This window comes from Lepus europaeus, chromosome 14, assembly GCF_033115175.1.
Source record: "Lepus europaeus isolate LE1 chromosome 14, mLepTim1.pri, whole genome shotgun sequence".
NCBI classification, from domain to species: domain Eukaryota; kingdom Metazoa; phylum Chordata; class Mammalia; order Lagomorpha; family Leporidae; genus Lepus; species Lepus europaeus.
Genome location: NC_084840.1, coordinates 14713842 through 14727930, shown reverse-complemented (window position 1 = coordinate 14727930; position 14089 = coordinate 14713842). Strand labels below are relative to the sequence as shown.

The window sequence follows — 14089 nt, the reverse complement described above, 5'->3', positions numbered from 1 at the left end:
GAATAAATACACTCCAGTATATTTCCATTAAGTCATATGAAAATGTGTTACATTTTCAGTGCATAACTATCATATTTCTTTTATTAAATTTATTCTTAAATTTTAGTTTTTTCATTTAAATCGAAGGGGGAAAAGCTGTTTTACCAGATGTCTGGCTACTTTATTATTTCTTTTGAAAGACAGTTGTTAGCTTCAGGTGATTACTGACACCATTATTAAGAGTGACAATTTGTTAAGTCAACAACAGGAGTCACTGTGCACTTACTCCTCATGTAGGATCTCTGTCCTTAATGTGTTGTACAATGTGAATTAATGCTATAACTAGTACTCAAACAGTATTTTATACTTTGTGTTTCAGTGTGGGTGCAAACTGTTGAAATCTTTACTTAATTTATATTGAACTGATCTGTATATAAAGAGAATTGAAAATGAATCTTGGCCGGCGCCGCAGCTCACTAGGCTAATCCTCCACCTTGCGGCACTGGCACCCCAGGTTCTAGTACCGGTTGGGGCGCTGGATTCTGTCCAGGTTGCCCCTCTTCCAGGCCAGCTCTCTGCTGTGGCCCGGGAGTGCAGTGGAGGATGGCCCAAGTGCTTGGGCCCTGCACCCCATGGAGACCAGGAGAAGCACCTGGCTCCTGCCATCGGATCAGCACAGTGCGCCGGCCGCGGCAGCCATTGGAGGGTGAACCAACGGCAAAGGAAGACCTTTCTCTCTGTCTCTCTCTCACACTGTCCACTCTGCCTGTCAAAAAATTAAAAAAAAAAAAAGAAAATGAATCTTGATGTGAACGGAAGGGGAGAGGGAGCAGGAGATGGGAGGGGTGCGGGTGGGAGGGAAATTATGGTGGGGGAAAAGCTATTGTAATCCATAAACTGTACTTTGGAAATTTACATTTATTAAATAAAAGTTAAAAAAAGAAAAAGTTGTTAGATTTGTTAATAAATTCTTATTATTTTTATTTTCTCTTTCTTTTTTTTTGCTTTAAGCATTGGTATTTTTTTCAGCCTTTTGCTATCATTGCATTTTTCTGGCAAGTGATTTCTAGTGATTTTCATGCATTATATATATAACAAAGTGATAAACAATTTTCTCTAAAATATAATCTTATTTTCCTTAAGGCTACAAAATTGTCCCAAAATATATTTCTGCTTTACTCAAATCTGAATAGCTGTGTAACCCACTTAAATTTATTGTGATTTTAGTATATTGTGATGTTTCTACTCTCTTACCTACTATTTTATGCTTAGTATTCTTTCTAACTATTTATCTATCTACCTATCAATCTCCATCTATCTATCATCTATCTCTCATTACTCATCTATCTTCCTCTTCAACCATCAACTTCTCCTCCATCCTCTATTCCTCCTGTGATATATGAAAATTTATATTCCATGATCTTAGTCTACAATTTATAGACAATGCCATTTATTTCTACTTTTTCAGCTGTTATTTTTCTACTAAAATACTAACTCAGTTGGAATCACTATACTTACAATGAAGACTGCAATTTTAGAGCTTTTTCACTTCCTCCCAATTCCATCTTCCCAGATTCCATCATTTTTCATACTTTTATTTTATTTGCATATCTTTTTATTTATATATTTTATATATACTTATAAATAAAATAAAATAAAAACATAAATGTATAAAGCATTATGTATGGTAAGCAATATAATCTGACTTAGATTCCTGGCTATTTGGTAGTAATTACTATTTTTCCTTCAGCTTATACTGCATTTTATCAGCTTCTTTGCTCACTTCTGTCAGACAGAGGCAGGATCTGAGAGAGGGGCAAAGGAGCAGATATACTACAAGAGGGCAATGATGCTACAGGAAGACCAAGCACATGACATAGGAAATGTGTGAACAAAGTATTTTACATAGTTCACAGTTTTGTTTCCAACACAACCTCAGAATAGTCTACAATTTGCAAAAAGATTCTTTGGGCCTTGTGTAATTAGTTCTTAAATTCAACTTTAAAAACTGATAGAAATTTATTTCCTGAAATCTATTTTCTCAATCTATACCTTCATTTTCTGTGACACTCAAAGAATTATAAGATTGTGAAAGAGAAAGCAATTTTACATATAATATAAGTAATATACTCACTTCCAAAATCTGTCTTAATAACTTCTTCTTTATGGATAAACATATAGTTGTTATAGAATACTTTTAAATCACAAGTATAGTTACTGTTGGGTGAACGGTCCTTTATATTAATTTCATTATCTTCAGATTTTATACCAGCTGAAAGAAATAAGCATAGCAAAATAGTATATCAATATAGAACATTATGTTCAGCTTTATTTTAGATTACATATTTATAATATTGATATCTATCATGTGGAAAACCTACACATATTGTTTAAATAATAAGTCAAAGATACTGAAAATTATTATTATTATTATCAACATTATCATCATGATTCTTTTAACTGCAGAATTCTGGGCCCCACAGCCAGAGTCTGGTTCCAAAGACTAAAGGTGAGAGAGAGTAGGTAGCTCAGGATTGTGTGGTCTCTAAGCTTATTTATTTCAGGAACAGAAAAAGAGAGAGAGAAGGGACAGAGACAGAGACAGAGACAGAAATAGAGAGACAGCAAGAGAACTCTGATGTGGCTCACTCCCTAAATACCTGCAATGGCTGGAGGCAGGCCAGAGCTGAAGCCAGGAGACAGGAGTCCTATGTGGGCGGCAGGAGCTCAAGTAGTGGAGCCCTCGCTGCTGCCTTCCAGGTGAGCAAGAGCAGGAAGCTGGGGTTTGGGGGCAGAGCTGGGAATTGAACTCAGGCACTCTGATGAGAGGTGCAGGCCTCGTAACCAGCATCTTGACTGCTTGGCTAAACATTTGCCCCCTGAAAGTTGACTTTTATGACAATATTTCTCAAGTAAAGCTTCATTTGAAGGTGTCCTTAATTTAACTGATACGGTAAGGTATCAGTTCATTCTTTGTTCGAAGACTAGGTTTACATCTGGGTCAGCCTCTGCGGAGAAGATTTTCTCAATCATGTTTTTATCTCTTTTCCACCATATATTTGCTCTTGCTTTCCTCATATTGCTTGAAACACAGCTCTACCTCTTCTCCGTAGTGTGATAATACACACAGGGCCACACCCACCCTCTGTGTGGACAAGTGCACATCTCTCTGGTTTGCCAACTATGACCTGGCAGACAGTCTGACACCAAGAGGTTGAGATTTCATCTCACTAAATCCACCAAATACACTTAAAATCTAATGTCATCTCAATTGTTGGCTCCCTAAACATAAGCCAAATTCATTATTAGAAAAGCATCTGAGGTTCTTCTATTTTCTTTCTAAGTTTTCTTGAACTTGTATTGGATTTTGTTGATGGAGGGTGAAAAAGTGCACTCTTGATGCATATCGTTTTTTCATTTCTTCTAACAGAGTATGTGTGCCATCAGTCTTTCATAACACGCCTCTCTCCTAACTTTTCCACAATGCTTGCATATAACAAGTGCCAAGAAAATTTGGGTAAATGAACTTAAATATTGAGTTTTCAAGGGGAGCATTTATCTCTTGTTTGAGTGGTATACATAATACAGTTATTTGATTCTAAACATTCCACATACTTCCCTCCCCACTGATGTGTGTGTGCGTGTGTGAGGAGAGAGAAAAAGAGAGAGAGAGATAGAGAGAGAAACACTCTCCTACTACATAAAAATTCTCTGAACAATTTCGTATTCTTACCACATTCAAATTGGTACTTAATTTTGTTTTTTTCACAAGGGGAGCTGGCATTCATGTCCCATTTTAAGCAAATAGAAGTGTTTGCTTTTTCAACTGGTGTGCAGTCAATCAACTGAAAGGTTTCACGCACTGTGAAGAAGACACAGAAACTGACTTGACTACTGTTTCATAACAGGACATATTCTCAATTAAAAGTCACCAAAATTATACTCATCACATAACATTTGACAAGCACTGTAATTGCTTCTGAAAAAGTGGAATAACTCAGAGTTTTATTTCTTTTTTATTTAAGTTATTACTACCATCGTTTTTAGTTTGTTGACACCTAATGATTGCACAAATCTCTGAGGACAATGTGATTTTTAATACTTTATATACACTATGTTTAGTTCACTGCCACATAATGCTTGTACAAATCTATGGGGATAATGTGATATTTGGATACTTGTATATATTGTGTAATTATCAAATAAGAATAATTAACAAGTCCACTATTTTAAATATTTATGCATCATTACAGAAATGCTATGGAGGGTCTCCACCAAAAAATTATCATTGTTCTTACACCATACATGTTGGCAGTGTTTCACTTAAAATTTATGTTCCTTTTTTTTGAATAGGCAAGGTTGTCTTCCAGTAAAACTTTTTTTTACAAAAAACAGGCAGCTGAAAGCTCCAAATGATGTACAATTTTTATGTGCATATATGCATAATTGTTTTTGTTGTTCTTAGTAGGAGATGATCCAAAGCTGTTCATACTGTCTTAAATGTTTGAAACAGAATACAAAGAACTGGTCTAAATGGTCCCCAGGCTCCTCTAAGATTAGACATTCCAAGACTGTATAATTCTAATGCCTTTTAAATGAACAATCACTTAGAGACTCTTCTTGCAGGCACTTTTGATGAATTCTGCTGTGAATTTTTAAAAATTTTTTGATACAAAATCAAAATCATTTATTTCACAAGTAGGAATATGAATTTTCCAACATGATACATAAAGTCAAACATAGTTAACCATGATTTCATTTAACAATTCAAATTCTCTCATCCAAAAATGGAAATTATATTTGCTCAGACTGCTATAACAGAAAACCACAGCCTGAGCAGCCTAAACAAGGGGAGTTTTTGTTTCAGAATTCTGGAGGTTGGGAAGTGCAAAGTCAAGGTGCTGACGGAGTCAGTTGCTGCTGAGGAAATGTATGCCACTTTTTAAACCAAGACACAAGCAAATATCTAGATAAAATTGCAGCTTTGGCACATTTGAAATCAATCACTTCATTTTATGTTTTTTTGTTCCTTTGATTTTTTGTTTACCCTTTGATTGTTACTAGAACAGCTATTCACACGGTATATGGGGGAGTTTCCTGTACGGGATTGAATCTCTAAGTATTGTCATTTTCTACATTTAACAGATGATTTATTTCAGTAGTATTTAGGAAAAATGAATAAATTGACTGTTTTTTCAAGATGTATCAGATCTTAACATATTAAATGCTAATAAACCAATCATCTTAAATTAATAAAGGGCGAGAGATTTCTTTTTAAACCACACGGCAACCTGACACCTTTGTCAAAACATCTCTGTAAGGAGGGCTTCTGAGGCGTCTGTTTGCCACCTCCCACTCCTCTTTCCAGCAGTAGCTTAAGAAGCAACAACTGCTTCATCTTCACTTCACTTTAGCTCTATTTTCTTATGAGTGTATTGGTTCCTCCCACCAACAGGCGGAGCTCTAGAGAGGAGGTCCTTTATCACTCTCTAGAGTGACTGTAGTCGGAGACCAGGAAGTTCACCCACTGCTGACTTTCTCTCAGCCCGGGTCTCTCATCAAGCTGATTCCTGCGACCACTAGAACAGGCACACATGAAATTGTCATGCTTCTTGTAAATATACAAGTAGAAATAAATTGATATTTACCTGGTGGTGCATCTAAGACTACCCTTTTGGGTGGACTAACACATGAATTGTGAGATATGTCAATACTGGTTTGTTCACATTCTTGCAGATAAGGTAATAAATTATTTATACAACTTCGAGGAGAACATTCCACTTCCTCTTGAACCTTTAGCTTCGCTGTAATTGACTTATTTTCTTTTATGTGGATATATTCCACAGAGATGTCAGCATATTTTGTAGCTGAAAGAAAATAAAACAGGGAGAATTATCTTTTTTTCCAAAATGAATAAAATTACATGAAATACAAATGTCTTAATATTTATTTTCAAAATTATCAATCATGTTATCATTTCAAGTTCCCCAGGAACATGAAAAAAAGAAGAAACACTCCTGGTATCTTCATAACATTCAATCAAAACTCTCTTTACTTTACCTAACAAGGACCCAGCGTGTGAACTTGTATTTAGAAGGCTACTGCATTAATGTCTGTCTTCCAAAGTGGATTATAAATTCCACGAGAACAAAGTCCAATCTTTATTGATCACCATAAATTCATAAGATCTGTCATTGGTATTTGAACTAGTGTCCAAATGGTTGGTGCTATACAATCTTCTTTATTTTCTAAAATGTAGCTTAATAACTGTTCTTCCAAATATGTGGAACATTAATGATCCAGACACCATAGCCCCTCATTCATTGCCTTTATTATGTAAACTTCTGCTGATAATGACTCCTCCTAAACACCTTTCTTTAGTATCAACAATTTCCATTGACTGGTAACAATAATTTTGTAACAAATATTATCCATTTTTGTTTGACAAAAGTTATTCAAGCCTTATTATGTTTAAGACACTGTCCCAAACACTGGTACTATGAGGACAAGTCAGATATAATCAACTTTTAGAAAAGTACAGTCCAATTTGGAGACAGAAGTGTAGGATGCATGCAGATGCCCTAAGATCATGCAAAATAAAAAAAAAAGGAATCAATTCATATTGGAGAGCACTGCAGAAGAGTTTGACTCAGTTTGTGTTCTAAAACATAAGCATGGAATAGAAAAAGAGATGCAAGAGTTGGAGGATGAGGGTTGTAAAGGATTCCAAGCGTAGAGGTAAAAGCAGGAGTTGACACAGAGGGTGGAGAGAAGAGCATGTGTTTGGAAAACTGTCCACTGTCCCTTAGGACTTGAGTTAGAAATGCAGGAAGCATGATGCATGAGAGGTGGACAGAACTCCAGTCATCAAAAAGCACATGAACTAAGCAACATGAAGTGTGAACATTGCCACTCTATGGGCACTGGTTTGAGTTCCAGCTACTCCACTTCCAACCCTGCTCCCTGCTAATGCACCTGGGAAAGCAGTGGAGGATGGCCTGAGTACTTAGGTACCTGCACCCACATGGGAGACCTGGATGTAGTTCCAGGCTCCTGGCTTCAGCCTGTCCCAGCCCTGGCTGTTGTGGCCATTTGGGGAGTAAACCAGCAGATAGAAGGTATCTTTCTCACTCCCCCTCCCCTCTGTCTCTCTCTGTCTCCCCCTCCCTCCCTCCCTCCTCTCAACTCCCTCTCCCTCTTCTCCCTCACTCTCCTCTCTCCCCTCTCACTCTTCCTCTTCTTCCTCCTCTCCCTCTCCCTCTCATCTCCTCTTCCACCTCCCCTCTGTAACTCTGCCTTTTAAGTAAATAAATCAATCAACCTTTAAAAAGCTGGCAGCACTAATCATTTGTTGGTGAGAAATCAGAGGGGTTTAGCTAGTTGGTAGGGCTAGACAGCCTGAAATGAAGGGAGAGGCAGTGATGTAGGTAGCTTCTAAACAAACTTACCACATGCTGGCAGAGGTTCAGTAGTTGCTGTAATAGAGATAAAAAGAATGCAAGTCATTAATGTTTTGTTTTAGAATATCTCTGCTAAAGGTGACTTATAGTACTTCAACTTTAGAAACTCTAACGTCTATCTTGTTAGGTTTAATAGGTAATGCAGGGTTTGCCTACTTCAATGTTCTGATTTCAAAACTTCCTTTAATATAAATGGATAAATTTTATTCAACATTTTCATGAAATTACCCAATAAACACAATTGTGATCATCACAATATTGAGTCTATTTGGTGCACATCTCAATGTGTTATGGCAACATTGTCAAATATTCATCCAACCAAAAGTATTTTAAAGGTGATTATTCCCTTGGGTTAATCTCAAAATAGATTTATATGATTATAGTCCCTAGAGCCTGAAGTTGACATTCTTGTTTTGAAAAAATTCAGATAATAGATAAGGACTGCTTTATTCTCTAGCCTAGCTTTTGCAAGATCATTGCTCATCCAGGGTAATAAATGCAGTCTCAACACGTTGAATGGTATCTTAAGTGAACTTCTGTATTTAACTGAAGAACTGGAAGGAAATGTGAATTGTGGAAGCTAAAAGATCTCTGCTAATGGTGTTTTCGAGTTGAAAGAATTTAGAGGAGCATGGGGGACTTGCTGGCTTTGCCTTCACTGGCCACCGATCCTTCCATTGCCGTAACCCTCTCCTGGTGACCCATTTCCTTGGCCCCCATGCTCCCTCACTGCTGGACGGGAGCTCTGTAATCAGTGCTCTGCTTCCCACCTCTTGGGAGGCACAGCCCCTTTCCACAACCCCACCTCAACCCGTTCATGGAGACAGACGTTCTAGTAGATCTGGTATTTCCCATACATGTTTTCATAAAGGGCGCAATTTTGAGGAGATGCTGCTGCTATTGTAACTTCATATCCTGATCTCATGGGTGGTTGCCCTGCTGCACAGTGCTATTCACGGCCTTCAGAATTAGGACAAAAAAAAAGAGAGAGAGAGAGAGAGAAAGAAACTTTTCAAAGAAAGCAGCCCCAGGTAGAACAGGCTGAAGACCCTTTTGTGAGCCCAGCCCAGGTACATGGTGGTGGTATGACTGCATGACTGAGGGTCAGGTTGTCACCTATTGTTGTGGTTGAAGGGACAATGCTTGCTGCAGAGCTCAGAGTGGATGGTGCAGTGGATATAAGGTTGGAATCTGTAAGGAAATGAACAGAAGAAGAATAGTTATTGACTTTGTCATATTTTAGGGCAGGGGAAACTTGCTAGCAAAGATGATTTCCTAGCTGAATCTTTGCTCTACGAGTTCTCATTTGAATTGCCATTTGCTTGTTTTCAAAATAAAATGACTCAAAAACATAACTACAACTGGTCCTTTCACAGTAGTATTTCAAATAACCTGAACTAAATGTTGTATAAGTTAAAGGGAAACAATTCATTGTTTGGTATATTTCTTACCTGATGCATAATCATTCTCAAACTATTCCTTTTCACTTAATTCAAACTCTATTTCTTTTGAATATTAAAAGAGTAATAGGTTCTCTTTTTAAATATCCATTGAATACCAGACTTTTCATATATTTAGTCCTCACATCAGTCCTACAAAATGACTAATCTTATATCCATTCTTAAAGGAGGGAAAATAGATACTCAGAAAGTGCCAGGGTAATTTAAAAGGGTCACAGAGATGGAATTAAAGATGTTTATATTGGTGCCAAAATGTTTGAAATGCCAGCATACATGGGCTCTTCAGAATGCTTGTGCGAATGTGTATTATGAAAAAACGATGTCCCTCGTGGATTTCAAAATTTAGGGGCCCCAAAATAAATATATTCCCACTTTATTTTTCCCATAAACTTTGTGAGGTGCCCTCAATTTAGTAACTTTTCCAAAATCAGCTAGAAAGTTGAAGACACTGGTTTTGATCCCTGACACTGCCACCTATCAATTATTCTTCTGTGCCATGAACTTCCGTAGAATTCCCAATACGATAAAATATGCCCAGGAACAGCTTACTGACAGGTTTCTTCTGTCTAATTTCATATCAATGCGAAGGCTTGTTAGACGGAAACCCTGAGAATATGTCTAGCGCGCACTGAAGGCGCTGCATTGAAGTTTTGCACTGCCATCTCCATTTCCACAGTCTAAAACACCCGCAGCATCATCGTGGTCAAACCTGAGGCGTTCTCTTTGGGAGGGACGTGAGTGGTGCGTGCAGGTGAGGCAGCAGAGCTGTTGCGTGCGGGACTGAGGGTGGCGGCGGAGGTGAGAGCTGTGTCGGCGGGAAGGGTGCTGGCTGCGCTCCACCCTCCGGGCACATCTGCAATCAGAAAGGCCATTATGTCACCGGTCACTGGTTCCCGACATAAAGGCAATGGCCACGCAGCCAGCATAAATACGATGACTGCAGCTGTGACAGAGCAATAAACAATCAACGCTTCTGCAGGATCATAATTAATGCATCCCATAAAACCGTACTCCCAGGTGGAGGGCGCGTGTGGAAGATGAATACTGGGGCAGGCGATGGGTAACTTACGCCATATTATAATAAGCGCACAACTTAAATAACAGTTGGCATCTTGAGAAATGGCCCCGGGCAACCCAGCCTCCCGGAGGAGGGCTGCCTTAAGTGATATTAAAAGTGCATGGACTCAACAGAGAGGGACACTGTCGCAGCGGTGCTGAGGGCGTGCAGTTAGAAGTGGAGCTCCAGGCGTAACAGGTTACATTAAGGTTGTCACAGAGGAAGTGGAACCTAGCCCCTGAGAGAGCCTCCCACCGGGCAGCTCTCTGGGGGATGACCCTTGAGTGCAGGTGCTCACTTGTAAGTTTCTGAAAATAGAGCTGAATGGGCCCCTGCCTGCACCGCAGCTAAGTTCAGTCTTTTTTTTTTTTTTTCCTTTTCAGCTGAAGGTGACAATTCTACTTTCACTGTGTAGGCTCTTCTGGCTAGCAAAAAGTCATATTGGCTTGGAAATAACAAACCACATTTCGCTGACATAGTTCCTGCATTTTCAAATTGCCTAAGAGGTAACTGACAGAGAATCTAGTATTGTCACTGATGGAACTGTCCATTGCACCCAGTTATGGCACCTAGTGCATTCTACACCCTCCCGGCACAGGCAAAAAATAAATATTCCTTGGGTGCCTACCGGATGACTAGCGCTGTGCTAATTGCCATGGAAAAAGCAGAAGAAATAGGAGTGAGGCTCTAAACAAGAGCAAGCTTGGTTATTTCACTGTCAGGATCTCTGGGGGAGGGGTTGGAGGGCGGTGCTGTGGCACAGCAGGTTAACACCCTGGCCTGAAGCGCTAGCATCCCATAAGGGCACCGGTTCGAGTCCCGGCTGCTCCTCTTCCAATCCAGCTCTCTTCCCATGGCCTGGGAAAGCAGTGGAAGATGGCCCAAGTGCTTGGGCCCCTGTACCCACATAGGAAACCCAGAAGAGGCTCCTGGCTTCAGATCAGCGCAGCTCCAGCCATTGCAGCCAATGGGGGAGTGAACCATCAGATGGAAGACCTCTCTTTCTCTGCCTCTCCTCTTTCTGTATAACTCTGACTTTCAAATAAATAAATAAATAAATCTTTTAAGAAAAAAAAAAAAAGATCTCTAGGGGGTTGGTGTTGTAGTGTAGTGGGTAAAGCCACTGCCTGAGATGCCTGCATCTCATATCGGTGCTGGTTTGAGTACCGGCTGCTCCACTTCTGATCCAGCTTGAGAACGCAGTGGATGGTCCAAGGGTTTGGACCCCTGTACCCATGTGGGAGATCTGGAAGAAGCTCCTGGCTTCTGGCTTTGGTCTGGGCCAGTCCTGGATGTTGGGTCCATTTAGGGAGTGAACCAGCAGATGGAAGAACTCTCTGTCTCATTTTCTCTCTCTCATTCTCTGCCTTTCAAATAAATAAAATAAGTCTTATAAAAAAGATCCCTGGGTTTATCAGTTCAATGATGTGAAGTTAATCTCACATTTGTAGTCAGATTCCAATTCAGCCGGGGTGCATGCATGCATGTTCTATAAAAGGCTTTGATAGGAGTGTACAGGTATCTCCCGGTGATGGAGAACAGTCCAAAATTTCACACACAGATAGACACTTTTCATTAAAATTGGAAGTGCACTTTCCAAAAAAAAAAAAATGAATTAGAGTTTTGAGTTCAGTCTTCAAAAGCCGTTACACTCCCAGATTTAACTTAACCATTGAATAGAATAACATAGACATCAGTTCTTGAGTTCTGGACCCCAGAGAAGAGCTCCAATAAAACAAGTGAAGAGAAGGAAGGTCTATTTAATCTACCCTTTACTTTACCCTCCTTCTTCCTTCCTCCCAAATCTTCTCCCACCAGATTGCTCTCTTCTCTCCTCCCAAGCAGCCCTTGTCCTCACCCTGTCCTGCGGGGTTCACTTCCACTGTTTCCAAACACCTTTGCTGCTCTCCTCCAAGGCAAATCATTTTCCCTTGCTATGTAGTTAATCTCAGTGAGGATGAGGAGTGGAATTTACAGTTGTAATTAGGGTGATTAATCCTAGCAGATTTTCAATCAATGGAATTACGCACTATGAGAAGAATTCCCTGATCGGGGAAAAACAGACTGATTTCCGTGAGCACCAGCCATGAGGGTCAGTAGTCTTTCGTTATTTTAGCTTCTTCCCCTCCACAGCTTCTGAACCTACATCCATTCAAAGCTTCAGATCATTTGAGTGTGGTTCCACTTGGGAACCAGAATGTGTGGGATGAAGAAGGAGGCGATGCCAGTTGTGTAAAGTGTATGGGCTGCCTGAAATGATTTTTATGCCAGGGGAACAGTATTCATGCTTCAAAATAATAATTATCCTAGTTGGTGGGCTGGACTTCCATGTCTGAGTCATAGCTGAAGTGAGACCAGTAGGCTCCCAGGCATGTAGACCCTCGTCTGTATCTTTAACTAAGTTTGCACTCATTTGTGTGAACAGGTGGACTTGCTTTTCTAGTTTAAGGGTGCCATGAAGTCATTTAGTCAGCGATATTTTACGTTGTTGTTACAACCCACAGATGCCACAAAAACATGAACATCTCTTTTTTCTAATTCATTAAAGAATCATTGCATTGTAATTATAACTTCATGATACTCTGATAGTCATCACCTGATCTTCACTGCTGTGTTTGTTGATACAAGGACAGTGGGTAAAATATTAACATTAACATAGCATTGATGTTATTATACATTCTTCTTCATTAATAGCAAAAGGAAGTTTTCAAGGCAAAATAACTGCCCAAAATATGAACGAATATATAGTGTCCTGAATGGCTGTGACGTCCCACGACGTTTTCATTTCAGCCTCAGAATATTTTTATTTTTGTGTCCGTGAAAAGACCCCTTGTTACCTGCTTTCATACGCTAAGGGTAGCTACGAAATTCCAAACTCATCAACTAGCGAGTGCTACACGTGGAACGAGGGGCTGGATTTCCTCCCGCCATTGCTAAATACAGGCAGCTGTCAGGGACTCCTCGTATTCGCACGATTTTCTACAGGGCCAGCCAACCTGTGTCATTGCTGCTGGGGGCAGGCGTGAGTGCGGTGAGGTCAGCGTTACTGCTGAGTGTCTGCGTGTCAGCTCCGGTAGGGGGCGCCTGCGAGTCAGTGTGCGTGGGAAGGTGAGGCGTCGGCGCAGGTGGATCACCTAAGGTCGAGAGAGCGATGAAAAACGTGAGCACTAGCGGGTTACAGGAAGCAGGTTGCTACCTGAGTTTACCCAACTGTGAATAGCCCCAATCTATGAAAACGTGAGGCGTCCCACATCAGACTGGCTGGGCGAGGCACCCGAGTTCCTAGACCCCTCCCAGGAGGCTGCTGGCCAGATCTCACCCCTCCAGGCCCCTCTCTGACCTCGGAGTCACTATGAGGTGTCTCAACTCTTCATGCTCTCTACTGACTGAAAGTCGGGGCATCGCTTTGAAGGCAGAACGAGAGGAATCCTCCCACATACTAGTGTATCTTACAAATCGCAAAGAGAACAAGACGTTTCTAAAAGTGAACAAGATAGGTGATGGATATCTGCTTCGTATATTCAACGGCCAACATGCAGGAGAGGAAATCGACAGGAACGATTTTTGGCTGTGACACTGTTAGGATCCGGAACGGTTTGTCTTATCCAGTGATGGAAGAGATGTGGAAACAGTCCCCTGTGTGAGTGCTGACACACACACACATACACACTCGCAGAACCATATGCTCAGAGCCTCGAGGATTTATAATGAGAACTGCAGTGGCACTTTGAAGAACAGGAACTGGGGAGGATGGTATTTGCACTGCACATGTAAGGCATATTTAAAGTGGGAAGTATTTGTACACGTATATATGAATAAATGCAAATAAATACTTCCATACTGGTAATGTTTTTCAACATATTTCATAAAGCATTTTTGGAAAAACATTACACACTTAAATTTAATGTTATGTCCATGGATGCTTCCTGTAACTGTTTAAAAGAAGCAATTTGGAAAGGTGTATATTGTTAGAAAAACTGATTAAAGTATTTCCCCGAAGCAAATCAATAAGAAAAATTTGATTGTATCCACAATATAAATCAGTTATAAACATAAAGAAAATTACACATGCAGACTTTATCCCCATAGAAAACTGAAATATCACTTTATAGTGACTGTTTTCCAGAAAAGAA

General features: G+C 40.0%; 1 protein-coding gene across 1 annotated transcript in view; it reads right to left on the bottom strand.

Moving 5' to 3' along the window:
• PTPRC (protein tyrosine phosphatase receptor type C) overlaps window positions 1–14089 on the bottom strand; it is a 114105-nt gene that overhangs the window by 42245 nt on the left and 57771 nt on the right. The window contains exons 4-10 of the mRNA XM_062210738.1: window positions 12953–13090; window positions 9609–9752; window positions 8556–8630; window positions 7428–7454; window positions 5628–5846; window positions 3713–3841; window positions 2114–2251 (exon numbers count right to left, since the gene is read on the bottom strand). Coding sequence (XP_062066722.1) covers window positions 2114–2251; window positions 3713–3841; window positions 5628–5846; window positions 7428–7454; window positions 8556–8630; window positions 9609–9752; window positions 12953–13090 — 870 coding nt within the window. The remainder of the gene's footprint in view (window positions 1–2113; window positions 2252–3712; window positions 3842–5627; window positions 5847–7427; window positions 7455–8555; window positions 8631–9608; window positions 9753–12952; window positions 13091–14089) is intronic.